Source organism: Sinocyclocheilus grahami, unplaced genomic scaffold, assembly GCF_001515645.1.
Source record: "Sinocyclocheilus grahami isolate Dianchi unplaced genomic scaffold, SAMN03320097.WGS_v1.1 scaffold180.1, whole genome shotgun sequence".
NCBI lineage: Eukaryota > Metazoa > Chordata > Actinopteri > Cypriniformes > Cyprinidae > Sinocyclocheilus > Sinocyclocheilus grahami.
The window spans coordinates 942,330-956,880 of record NW_015505359.1 but is presented as its reverse complement, the minus strand read 5'-3'; the positions used below and the strand labels follow the sequence as shown (position 1 = coordinate 956,880).

At 38.5% G+C, this 14,551-nt stretch overlaps 1 protein-coding gene across 1 annotated transcript in view; it reads right to left on the bottom strand.

Moving 5' to 3' along the window:
• Window positions 1–14,551, bottom strand: part of LOC107594200 (transformation/transcription domain-associated protein-like) — an 89,731-nt gene that overhangs the window by 15,675 nt on the left and 59,505 nt on the right. The window contains exons 47-52 of the mRNA XM_016284162.1: window positions 12,953–13,144; window positions 9,548–9,743; window positions 9,191–9,456; window positions 7,738–7,838; window positions 4,083–4,284; window positions 2,346–2,507 (exon numbers count right to left, since the gene is read on the bottom strand). Coding sequence (XP_016139648.1) covers window positions 2,346–2,507; window positions 4,083–4,284; window positions 7,738–7,838; window positions 9,191–9,456; window positions 9,548–9,743; window positions 12,953–13,144 — 1,119 coding nt within the window. The remainder of the gene's footprint in view (window positions 1–2,345; window positions 2,508–4,082; window positions 4,285–7,737; window positions 7,839–9,190; window positions 9,457–9,547; window positions 9,744–12,952; window positions 13,145–14,551) is intronic.

The following is a 14,551-nucleotide window of genomic DNA, read 5'->3' as shown; positions in this document are numbered from 1 at the left end:
CTTCTGTGAGATGATGTGGCTTATTACACAGAATAAGGCACGCAACATATTTCACAGTATTCTAAGCAGTGATAAAGGCTATATTGATTAGCATTGCATTATTATATACTTTATTATAATAAAAATTATAATAAGACGAACTCAGAGTCATGTGTTTATTAGTTGAATTAATGAAAGCAGTTAAATCTTCTGTTTATTCAGCAACCGCTATAGGTATTTCCTGGGTTTCTTCTGCGAGGCGTATTTGAAGTTTCCGCACGAGAGCGCCCTCTGGCCTTCGGATGGAGATTTACTGCTGATCACAAAACCGTTCTTCACTGAAAGATACGCATGACAATCGCAGCTTCTGCCTAATCACAATTTAATTTTGATTAATCGTGCAGCCCTACTAAATGCTAACTTCATTACTGCTATCTGGGTCTGACTCTGGCTCAAATTGATACGGCAATATTGGCGCCATTATTTACATTCCACTGGAGCACATGCAACTATTGCCCGTAATGGGCGTGAAGTTTCCGGACAATGTGCATGCAGTACGTGGTTAACGAATCACTGAGCCCATTGCGTATTTCTGAGGGAGTGGTATCATAGAAACAGGACGTCAACCGGCCGTTCAAATAACAATGGAGACAGCGGCTTACAATAAAGGTAAAATATATGAAAAATAAGGCATTTAAAAAAAAAAAAAACGAAGCATGAAGACATGTTACACTGCACCCCATAAACACAATCAAGCCAAGGAAAAAAAGCAGTTAACCACCCCTTTAAATTTTATTTAATACTATTATTTATTTACTTACCCTCCATAGAGTGTCTATGCAACTACCACTTTGATGCATCAAAAAGTTCATAAATAGATCATAAAACTAATCCATATGAATTGAGCAGTTTAGTCCAAATTTTCTTATTTCACATCTCTTGAAGTAAAATGCCCCCAAGCTCTATAGTATAAATCTAACAGACAGAAAAGTCTGACTCATAACCCAATCTTTGGATCTTCTAATTGTTATGTAATAGTCCCAAAAACATGTTTTTCAACTTGTTCCTCTCCTCGTTCTTCCCTGGCACTGCGATATCTGTGAGGGGTGTGAATGTTGGGGGGGTGAAGACAAATATGGAGGCGGTAGACAGCGCTCCTTCTCAAACCACCCGCAGCCCCTCTTAGGTCTCACAGCACCCAGGCTCAAGCAGCCCATTAGAGTGGAAACACGATCTTCGTCAAACAGACGGCAGAAAGCAGGCTGGCCTTTAGGTGTAAAGAGACACCTCGGAGTCCAGATGGGCTTTTACATTAAAGGCAGCCATGGCCAAGACCTTCTGTTAAAAGCTTGTTAAGTATAGCATTAAAAATGAACAAGGCAGCGGGGGACAGATCACCCTAAAATTGGAGAAAAGTCTCATCATATTTTAGGGTGTGTGCGAGTGTACATGTGATGGGTGTCTGCGTGCATAAAGGTGTTGAGTTTTTCTCGACTCAGTCTCATCTCAAGGCACCCCACAGCTCACCTTCATCAATATTTCACCAAACGTTTTTAAAACATCCCGCCAACTGGAGCACAGCTAAATAATTCAGACCCTGAGATAAAGGTGCGCCATCCGCTGGAGATTTCACTTGAAAATCAAGAGTTCTACAAAACGTCTACCTTTCACTCGTCATCACTGCCTTAGATCAGACCCAAGGATCCTTCAACAAGGAGACTTGTCATCCCTAAAACAGCCTTGACAACTCCATTAATTGAGATTATGGTGTGCAAACATATCCATTTCATTGGGTGCTTATCAGGGACTCGAGTGTACTTAATCTTAAAGTGAAGCATTTCCACTGCACGGGTGTGTCAGTGCTGAAATTGAGAGATTAGAAGTCGCTGGTCTGGCATGTAAACGTGAGAAAAAAGGTTGTCGAGCTGCATGCAAAACCCGTTTGGAACAAGTCAGGGAATGAGAGGGGGATTTTGCCATCTTTTTATGCGAGATAAATACACAGAATGCTCTCCTCTACTTTTCTCTCCCTCTCTCTTTGGGCCCCTGGAGCAGCTGTTTCCTCTTTGAAGTTCAGGAGCTTTTTAAATGGCTTGGAAATAATACTCCATCAAGGAGGGCAAATTAGTCTCTTGTTTAATTGGCGGTTCTGTTCCCACAGTTGGAGAGTGTTTGATATTAACCCAATAACATTGCTTTGCATAAATAAATAAAAAGGGAACCAGTAAAACTGTGAATTTGACAAAGGTGGTCTTGAATGCAGTCCGTCTCTAAATGAAGACAGCAAATTAAATTAATCTTGATTAGATGGATATATCAAGCATGAATGTGCTGCTATAAAAAGGTAATATAGTGAGCAATCCAACCTGGCTGATGAGGTTAAGGAGAGGTTTCCCCTCTGAGCCAACCAGACATGTGAGGAGCTGAGGGATCCAGGCCAGCCATTGGATGGGCGGCACTCCAATGCAGTATTTGTCCACAGCATCAGCCAATGTGTTCTTATCATCAAAACTCAACAGCCACAGCACCTGAAGAAGAACAGAGACTGTCTCTTTTGGCAACAGTTCTGATTTTACAAACCCTGCTGCAGGACAAAAAAAAATCATATATTTTTAAAAATACATTGTGTCTACAAATTTTCATTGAAACAGCCAGAAATAATGTAAAATAAAGAAATATGACACTGACATTTTATTCGAAGTAAAAACCATTTTATTCTTAATGCCATGGACATTTAAAATGCAAACTTCCTGCAATTGCTCACTTTATCTTCCTTTTTCCTTGCGTTATTGTGCATAATATCTCCTCATGCACACGTACAGTTGTTCACAAATCTCTAATTTGGAAAGTCAAGTTTTCATCAAGTCAATTACCACAAACATTCATAAATAGTCAGTTTGGATGAAATGTTCATCAACCTTTGTGAATGACCAGGTAACGTTTTCATTTTAAACTAAATCTATGTCAGCGATTGAAGATGATGCCATCAGCTCCATGAAATAGCTACTCCAGGGCTTAATGGCTTGTAAAATCATCTCGGCCGCCTCACTCCCACCAGTCAGCTGCTGTCTTCTCTTGCTATTGTTTGTGGGGCTCTGCTATGGTGGCTGGTGGGATGGTAACAGATGAACCTTCATCTCTGCTGAAGCCTGATGGAAACATTTAGCACTGGACAGCCTGGGCTACACGGCTTATGGATAATTACTGATAATCAGCGAGCTACTCTCATTAATTATGTGTAAACTACGCCACCGTCTCTAAAGCTTTAGGGGCCAGCAGCAGTCAGGACACAATCTAAAGTGCTCCTCGCAGTCAAACCCACACTGGAAAAAAACTAATGGAGCTGTTTGATCTAGCATACAGTACTTAACAAAGAGCAGACTGACATGTAGTATCCATACAAAATCCATCATCAGGTCTAATAATATAATTATATCCATCATTGAAGGTTCATCAGTCTGAATGCAGTGCATCCCCCCTGCTGTAGTTGCATTAATTCAGAAATGGCACACAGTGACAGATATGCCCCCATTTAACAAAGTCATCAGAGCAGAATGGGTTTACTGGACCACAAATGAGCACTGAGTTTGCCTGTGTGTTATGGGAAATGGGTTTAATGGTAAAACTAATTACAGGCCTGTCAAAAAAGATGCTCTGCCAACCATTTTTGCCTCTTATTGACAAGAAAAACACTAAGTACATGTTGCCCTCTAGATTACAAAGCACAAATGATCAGTAGTTCTTTCTTCCCTCCTTTCACTGATCACAACCCATGGGAAAGTTCACTGAACGTTTCAGCAGTGTTGCAAAGGTCAGGCTGTAAGTGTTATCATCATTAACAAACAAAAAATATATATATTTTAACTATCTGAAATATACAGTTAACCTAAAGGTATAAAATATGTAAATAACAGAAAATAAATGTAGAAAATAAAATAATTTGTTATATTGATTTGTGGGCTCATGTTTGACATCATAAAAAAATGTATACCACTAGATAGAAATAACACGACTGGGCAGTTTTACACACATTTCTAAATTATACCATTTGGCACAGTCACTCAGTGAGGTCAGCAGAAGAGAAAAGAGAGAAGAGATCGTACCTTGGCAAGGTATTTACGTGACTTGCTCTCATTCTGATGACGGCAGGCATGTAAGTAACAGGTAATGGCGGAGACACCAAGGTGGGGCTGGCGGTCTTTAACAAAGATGTTCTCCAAGTAGTCGCCCCACATTGCCCAGGCTTTCACCAGAACATCATGCATCTGCACTGCAGCAGAGAATGCCTTATTTGCCTCCTCTGACCTAGAAGAAGAGACAATTCAACTGACCATTACAATCTTGAAATCTCAATAATGCAAAGAATATGAGTAATTTGGTGGATTAAGCTTAAGTCAGTAAAATATCTGCCAATGGTTCACTGGTAAACAGGTGGCATTTAAACTTTATCATAATTATATATCCGCTTCTTATCGGCATTTCACTATAAATTTGAGGAGTATCTGACAGAATTTTTTTTTTTTAACTATCCAGTATTACAGCACCTAACTGAAATTAGCTGACCAGGTCCAATATTTTGTTTCATCAGCCGTTTTTGAGCTTTGAGAATTTGTCCCCCTAGAGCGTTATTTCTAGGGCCCTTTATAGAAGAAGCAGTTTAAGAATAGAAGTTGAGAAAGGCTCATAAATGGCTTTATAAGGGATTGAAAGCACTGCATGGGACTCATAATCTGTGCTTGAAGCCTCTGACCTTACCATCACCATCTCTAAATGCTACCCTACGACACACCTACTAAACCAATCACATATAATGGGAACTTTTAATGAGTATGTGGCAAGCAACAAAATTACACTTGATTGCAACGGGAGTCTGGGGAGCCCAAATCCACTGAAGCGTCACGTCAGTCTTGGACATGTATAATATGTTTCTGCTTATGGCCTTTGCCGAGAGTCGGGCTTGGAGAGCACATAAGTCCCCACGCCCAGTCAAGTGTCAAACATCTTCCTCCAACAGCTCTACTGCTTTATCAAATCCCTATGTTTATATTTAATAAATAGTGAAAATGTAATTACATTAGGCCCTGCTGAGGCTGGGGGAAACTTTTGCTGATCACAGAGATTTCACAAATTGCTATTGCGTTAATTATTCAGCATGTGTATAGATATAGAGCTATTGTGTCGCAAAAAAGAGGGTAGTTATCTGTTTATTATTGAATGACATGATGATCTGTTTTAGTCTAGATATATTAAATTATTAATAAAAATGCAATTCATAGTGACAATCACTTGAATTCACCTCTTCTATGATAAACAGCCTTTCAATTTGTGAATTAAAATTCACTTTGATAAAAAAAAGTAATAATGTTGTAATAAGTGTATAATATAACTTTTTCTCTCTCAATTAATATATGAAACCAACAAGAATAGATTGTATTTCTTTGAACTTGGCAAAAATATTTTAAACTAGATGTTTCCTTATGGGTCATTGACCCACATCCGTTTGTTTGAATATCTTGTAGGCAGTTTTAAACACCTGGCTTGATTGCACTACAAATTAATCTACAGTATTCTGAGATGTATACCAATAACATGACAGATTCTCACCAGGAAATGCTGATTGACTCGTGAAAATGCCAGTCAATAGAAGTATGATGGGAGATAATCACTCATCATGAGTTCAGTGTCATTATCCTCTGCTTCAGTCATGCTATATAAGGTTAATTACTCATCATACTCTCATATTGACTGTTAACGACTGTTCTGACCTCGTTATTGGCCTAAAGTTTTAGAAGTGATGATTAGTGGCAAAAACGCACGGGCACACACAGATGTTTGTTTTTCCTCTCCATAATGACTCTGTCGAAATTGTTCATTTTAAAAAGTGAGCTCTTAATGATCTCAGCTTCTAATTCTTTATTGTCAGTGCGAAGACCCGTGCACAAAACAAAAGATAACGAGAGCTGTGTCAATTAAAGACAAAGAAAGAGTGAATGAGGGCGATAAGGAGAAGACTCAAAGTGACAGGTAGAAAAGGAGAAAAGATGAACAAACCCAGGGATCAACTCTTACTTATTGATCTGGGCTAAGAACATGCCCTTGAGAGCGTAGAACTCGGCGGTCATCTCCTTGGTGAAGTACTTCAGGTTAGTGGACTCAATCACCTCCAGACCCTGACAACACAATAACAATGATTGCATTTGAAATTCCTCAAAGTATATTTCATATTTATGAATTTTTCCTTTTCTCATGTAGAATGATTCTCTCAAAATGGATGATTTTTTTGTCAAGATCCAGCCGTGTAGTTTTCGGAACTAGAATTCCTATACATCAAAAGTCAACACCACTGACAACAGAGTATATCTGCTGTAGACATCTCTGTAGCTCAATCTAAGACTCCCAGGTGAGAGCCTGTGGCTTAGAGTGTGCCAGAGAAATGATAAAGGGAACAGAACAGGTCCAAGTGATAGCAGAGAGAGTGAGAGAGAGACTTATTAAATCCAATGGTACTTTAATGACTGGAGCTCAGTTGAGGCAGCTCTATTAATCAGGCTTAAGCGAATGCTGCAGCTAGCAGCCAATTCCTTACACTGTTTGGAATGCATTCCTTACTGTGACAGCACCGCAGTCATTCTCACCGTAATGAGAGCAGCGTTATTTGCATTAAGAGAGTCCGGCTAACAGCAAAATCAGCAGGTGAGTCGGCAAAGTAAACTAGATTTGGAATAGATGAATTCAGTTTGACAAAAGCAATGATAATCATTATTCAGTTAGATGTAAAAAATAAATTATAAAGATAAAAATAAAGGTTATAAACAATGTACAAATTTATTTTAGTGTTGTAAAACATTACTGAATTTTTTTTAAAATATGAACTTATATATAACCGAACAGATCTGTCAAAAAGGACGACTAGTCATCCACTTTTAGTTTTCCTTATAGGTTGCATCTTTAAATTATCCTTCAGACTGCTATAGCCATACAAGATTCAGATGGACGTCTTTGGTTTTTGAGTACTGACTCATGTTCACCATGAAATCATATCAACAATATTTTTTATTTCATGCAGTTTTTTTTAAATCATGTGCACTTGTAATCTTTATTAAAATGAACTTTTCTTCCCCACAACATAATTCTCTGGTGACGTGTGCAGTGTGCACACATGTAACAATTAACAAACAACAATGATCCAATCAATTCCCAATGGTTAAAATCTAGTCCTGTCCTACTTTTTTTTCCTCATATGAGAAAGCATTTTACTTGTATATCACACAATATGGCAAATCTATGTGGCTAGCTAGAACCTGCTGCGAAACCCAAGAAAACCCATGAACTCACTATTCAGCTTCATTAGCATACAGAATGCTCTAAGACATTCATCTGATTGGGGTCAGGTGACCCCAAAACCACAGCAATTACACAGGTTATCTTTCAGAAAGATTAGAGACTGTTCTGACCTCGTTATTGGCCTAAAGTTTTAGAAGTGATGATTAGTGGCAAAAACGCACGGGCACACACAGATGTTTGTTTTTCCTCTCCATAATGACTCTGTCGAAATTGTTCATTTTAAAAAGTGAGCTCTTAATGATCTTGGTTTCCGATTCTCTATTGTTAGTGCGAAGACTCGTGCACAAAATAAAAGATAACGAGAGCGGCGTCAATTAAAGACAAAGAGAGCGCGAATGAGGGCGATAAGGAGAAGACTCAAAGTGACAGGTAGAAAAGGAGAAAAGATGAACAAACCCAGGGATCAACTCTTACTTATTGATCTGGGCTAAGAACATGCCCTTGAGAGCGTAGAACTCGGCGGTCATCTCCTTGGTGAAGTACTTCAGGTTAGTGGACTCAATCACCTCCAGACCCTGACAACACAATAACAATGATTGCATTTGAAATTCCTCAAAGTATATTTCATATTTATGAATTTTTCCTTTTCTCATGTAGAATGATTCTCTCAAAATGGATGATTTTTTTGTCAAGATCCAGCCGTGTAGTTTTCGGAACTAGAATTCCTATACATCAAAAGTCAACACCACTGACAACAGAGTATATCTGCTGTAGACATCTCTGTAGCTCAATCTAAGACTCCCAGGTGAGAGCCTGTGGCTTAGAGTGTGCCAGAGAAATGATAAAGGGAACAGAACAGGTCCAAGTGATAGCAGAGAGAGTGAGAGAGAGACTTATTAAATCCAATGGTACTTTAATGACTGGAGCTCAGTTGAGGCAGCTCTATTAATCAGGCTTAAGCGAATGCTGCAGCTAGCAGCCAATTCCTTACACTGTTTGGAATGCATTCCTTACTGTGACAGCACCGCAGTCATTCTCACCGTAATGAGAGCAGCGTTATTTGCATTAAGAGAGTCCGGCTAACAGCAAAATCAGCAGGTGAGTCGGCAAAGTAAACTAGATTTGGAATAGATGAATTCAGTTTGACAAAAGCAATGATAATCATTATTCAGTTAGATGTAAAAAATAAATTATAAAGATAAAAATAAAGGTTATAAACAATGTACAAATTTATTTTAGTGTTGTAAAACATTACTGAATTTTTTTTTTAAATATGAACTTATATATATAACCGAACAGATCTGTCAAAAAGGACGACTAGTCATCCACTTTTAGTTTTCCTTATAGGATGCATCTTTAAATTATCCTTCAGACTGCTATAGCCATACAAGATTCAGATGGACGTCTTTGGTTTTTGAGTACTGACTCATGTTCACCATGAAATCATATCAACAATATTTTTTATTTCATGCACTTTTTTTTTTAAATCATGTGCACTTGTAATCTTTATTAAAATTAACTTTTCTTCCCCACAACATAATTCTCTGGTGACGTGTGCAGTGTGCACACATGTAACAATTAACAAACAACAATGATCCAATCAATTCCCAATGGTTAAAATCTAGTCCTGTCCTACTTTTTTTTCCTCATATGAGAAAGCATTTTACTTGTATATCACACAATATGGCAAATCTATGTGGCTAGCTAGAACCTGCTGCGAAACCCAAGAAAACCCATGAACTCACTATTCAGCTTCATTAGCATACAGAATGCTCTAAGACATTCATCTGATTGGGGTCAGGTGACCCCAAAACCACAGCAATTACACAGGTTATCTTTCAGAAAGATTAGATGACTAGCCATTCGGGGAACCCAATGACTAGTTGATTTAGAGAATATGCAGTCATGCTTTGGTCACTTCACTCACCTGCATGCATTCATTCTTGCCCATTACTCCAGCCAACTGTAGGTAGCATTTAACCTGCTGACGAATCTTCTGAAAGCAGTCTACAATAGGCACGGTGGGGATGGTGTGGATGCGACTCAGAATGTCCAAAGCTACATTGACCAGACCTTGCTTCCGGGCGATTTTTCCATACTGAATAATGGCTGATGCGGAGGCGTGCACTCCAAGCATGGCATTGTTAGTGTTTGGATCATGTTGCGTGTTGGTTTCATAAGCAGTCACAATGGCTGCAGAAGAAAATAAATAAATAAATTTGATCAAAAGTGCTGACATAATAATTAGTTTGTCACTGGAATTCATCTCCATATCCTGGCATACCCTGATAGTGGTGCTGCCGCCACATAAAGATGCTGCTCCAATGGGAGAGGTCATCGGAGACAATCGGAAGCCTGTTTCTCCAGGTCTTCACCACGGTCTTCATGTCGTGGAGGCTGGTGTTGCGGCCCAGGTTGGCGGGCTGGAGGCCTGCATTGATCTGAGCAGCTTCTTGTAGCTCAATAATCTGTTGCGCCGCCTGAATAGGAATAATCCAGGAATAAACAGATGAGAATCTCAATGTAGTTAATAAACATCCAGCAGGAAGATGCAACATCCTCAAGATCTCTTTAAAGCGCCAGCTCAGTTTAATTCTGAGGGCTACAGTCATCCGAGAAACCACATCTCACACACACACACACACAGCTCTCCAAAATCCATTACTGTGACTGTATTACAGGCTTATGATTCCTATTGAGAAAGAAAAAGAAATAGAGAAACGAATTCTCGAGGTGGCTGAACGAATGGATGGATCAAAGTATCTTAAAAGCCATTTACTCAGAGAATGGGCAGAGAGAAGGAAGCACACAAGTGAAGCATCTATTCCCTTAATGCCTAATCACGCTCTCAGACGACACGGACCACACCAGCAGAGGACACAGGCCACGGTGACCCAAAAAATGCTACCCATTCCTCACAAACTACTGATGCATGACCTTAACATATCAGCCAGTAAACACACTGCACTCTTACCGAAATGCCACATGGATCTTTAATCTCCTGTGTGAATTGGAAAAGAAAGACGTGAGGGAGGGAGTCTGGCACTTACAAGGTGATTTACAACATGATGGTTTACTATGCGCACGATGAGTAGCTTGAGCCGTGATAATGAATTATGCCACACGCATCCAAAACCCATCCGTTCAATAGTAATGCCTGCTTTACAAGATAAATGCCTCAAATCAGTCTATGGACTTGCCAAAACAAATCCCCCCAAAACAAAATAAATGAAGCAATACAATATTTTTCACAATTATCTGTTAATATCAGCTGATGGCACATAATAACCTTCATTCTGAATGCCCATTCATCATGTAAATTTAATTTTCTTGCAGGTATTTAATCAAACACTATCTGATGGGGGAAAAGTAATTACGAGCCATTTTAAACTTGGTGGCATTCTCACTCTCTCTGTCTCACGGCTTCTGTCTGCCTCTCCCGTCCCTTCCAATCACTCTTATTGGACTTGGTTTTTCGGTATGGTTGCATTAAGGAGCGCAGGTGTAAATAGATTCAATTATCAGCAAATTCAATTATCACTGAAATCAATCGCTCTGGGGCAAAGACTACATTTCTGAATGCACGGCTAAAACAGCCAATACAGTGTGGCCAATAATGTATTTTAAGAGCAGCCAGTTCTTTACCTACACTAATAAGTTATTAAACTTTAACCCTTACTGCTTAAACATACAGAATTGATTTACTTTGTTTTTACATATAATTTAATAAACTACAATTTTGAATGACCAAAATATAACTGTCAGTGCTGACATCACATTTGCATACTGAATTGTGATTGGGATTCTATTGTACTTTCTCCATTTTAAATTAATATTTGCCATATCAGAAGAGTAGGGGAAAAAACAAGCCTGAAGCATATCCTCATTTCTATATATTTTTTTTATACATCTTTTGTTTATTTTTTCATTGAAATGCAGAGAATTTAAAAATTAAAATGTTTATATTATATTGTTGGATATAATGCCACATTATCTTTCAGCACACGGCCTACAATCAAGTTTGATTTCTGGTTATTTGTAGTAAAAAGTCTGGACACTTCATGTTTTTCTGTATTGCAAGCACTGATATTTCCTTCAGAAAATAATAATAGTTATTTTATAAAAAAAGAAATTGTGTCATAGTATGTTCTGTTTGTTTCTCCATTTTAGCAAGCAGTCCACAGAGAAAAAGAAATTAACTAATGATCATGTTTTTCTGTATTGCAAGCACTGATATTTCCTTCAGAAAATAATAATAGTTATTTAAAAAAAAAAAGAAATTGTGTCATAGTATGTTCTGTTTGTTTCTCCATTTTAGCAAGCAGTCCACAGAGAAAAAGAAATGAACTAATGTTAATGAACAATTAATGAACCAAGAAACAAACAACACAATTCTAAAATTGTATCAAAATTACTAAAGGGTTAGTTCACCCAAAAATGAAAATTCTGTCATTAATTACTCACCCTCATGTTGTTCCAAACCCGTAAGTCCTTCGTTCATCTTTGGAACACAATTTAAGATATTTTTGATGAAATCTGAGGGCTCTCTGACCCTCCCATAGACAGCAAGGTAACTACCACATTCAAAGTTCAGAAAAGTACCAAGATGATCGACAAAGTAGTCTGTGTGACATCAGTGGTTCAACTGTAAAGTTACGAAGCTACGAGAATACTTCTCGCGTCATGGTACTGTCGTGAACGCGTGTCCAGTAGAGACGAAAATGTGGAATAAAGTAGTTATTTTTGGTTTCTATCCGCAAAAAAGTATTCTCGTAGCTTCATAACTATTTTTTGGGTGAACTAACCCTTTAATAATTAGTTTTATTTAAAACATTTTTAAAATAAAATGCTAAGAATAAGACACAGTACTGCATTTTCTATTTACTAATAGTATAAAGCAACAAAAATCCCATGTATTCAAGATGTTCTGAACACATCCACTACATACAACTCTTCAATCATGCAGAGACCACAGAACCATCAGCCATTACCCATAACACCCTGTGTGGCATAATCATAGTCACCAACAACACCTCATTTCGGCTGTCATATTTGACATCTCACCACAGCCGAGCTCAAGAAAGTCTCTAACAGTCCCCTGAGGATGTGGTGCATGGAGAGCTCTCACACATTACCCTAATCTACAGGCACACATCACCTCAGCTCCGTCCCATTGTGTGCTCTGCCTGATTATGCGTGTGGCAGTCAGGAGGCTGTTCTTTCCGCTGAATATTAATACAAGTTGCCTATTGAGCACCACAATGGTGCAGTCAACACTATCTTAGCCATTTTAGTAAGGGCCAAAAAGAAGGAGGGAGGGAGGAAGAAGGGACCAGGTCTGATAAAGAAATAAGTTATTGTGCAAAAATGCAAAGCAAAAAAGGCAATTATAAGTAAAGTGTCAACTCTAACCACTCGCTCTGCTACAAGGGTTTGCATTAAGTCACACGCTCACAAATGAAATGAGATTGCCCAAGTCTCATGCTTGTCAGTTGAGATATTTGACCAGATGTTCTGCTTTTGAGATATCATTATTTAAAATTGCCAATTTATTTAGATTAGCTCGCTAGTGGTGCTCTGATTGAGTTGCCCTGTTTGAAAAAGTGAAAAACCATCAAGAACATTACATTACAGCTGGAGAGCGTCTGGTTAAAGGGTGTTTGTTAGCTCATGCACTGATGGTCCTCACCTGTAACAGGGGCGTGTGCACATGAGAAACAATGTGCGGCAGTCTCCTCCATTCTCTGATGGCTAGACTGCTGGCCATCTCCACTAGCCGCTCAATGAAGTTGAGCTGCTGCTCCTCAGGGTGACAGATGGCCAGGTAACCGCGATGCATATTCACCTTCCAGGCCATCTCCTTTGGACAGCTCAGCTCCACCTGATGCACACAGAAACACAGCTGTATCAGCAAACACTCCACTCACCAAATTATTTTCAAGTTTTTAAAAAGTCTTTTAAGCTCATCAAGGTTGCATTTATTGACCAAAAAGAATAAAAAAATTAGGATTATCAGCAGCCATTACTTTAGTCTTCAGTCACATGGTCCTTCCGAAATCATTCTATTATGCTGATTTGGTGCTCAAGAAACATTTCTTATTGTTAGCAATGCTGACAACATTTGGGATGCTTAATATTTTTGTGGAAACCATGACACATTTTTTGATTCATATATTATGATTTATATAAACAAGCCCAATTCCAAAATGCTGTGTAAAGTGTACATAAAAACAGAATGCAATGATTTGCAAATCTCAAACTCATACTTAATTCTGTTATTTATATATACAGTATATACACACATACATATATATTATACAATATTATATAATACAATATATACATATATATTCCAACTTTTTAATGTTATGGGACACTAATCTTGTTGTCCATTTGATTGCTATGAACAATTATTTTTAACTTAAATCCCTATGATTTGAGCAGCATGTGTGCCCCAGTTTTTGCTCATGGTCATCTGGTCACCCTATTCCACAGTGGGTGTTGCACACTGCAATTCAAGCTAAAAAGGTGGTCGTAGGGAAAATAAATAGTCGGTACAGGTTGCTAGCATTGTGCAGTATGACGATGTTGAGGGATTTACTCCCTTTGGTCAGTGCTTGCTTATCACTTGCCGACATTTGATAAATAAACCTGCGTCAGGGCTGGCTTTATCCACCCACATTTAATTGAAAGAGGGGACATTTAAACTTCCTGAGAGCAACTGCTGCTGCCAAGCAGCCTGCCCTGGAACGGAGAAAACAAATCACTTCCCAGCAGATGTTTGAGCAATTATTCAAGCACGTATCCGTAAATATTAGATGCAAAGCGAACCGAGAGGGAAGAGGAGGAGGAGGAGTGGGAGGGCTGGACAATTTAATTAGGTGTCACCTTAGGACAGAAACCTGAATGGATTCGTTCCAAGTCTCCTTGAACAAGAGCCAAGAGTATTTATAATGTGTCCAGCCCCTATCACACACTTTTTCTACTTTGTTTTAGAAGTAAAGCCCATAAATTACCCAGCAACGGCAAGGCTGCAATTTTGAACAGTCATAAACAATCCTGTAAACACGGTTAGATTGTGACTTTCGGCATAATAAAAGTAGTGCGCTTTCACATTCTGCAATATGATGAAACTCCAATAATAATTTGAGGTGTCACAGTGAAGTCATAACTATGGTTTTAGGTTATCTGACTAGGCTGGAAGTATGTGTGCAAATTTTACTCAAATAAAATCCATTATCTAAAAAAAAAAAATAATAACTTTAGGGAAAGTATTTTTTATTTTATA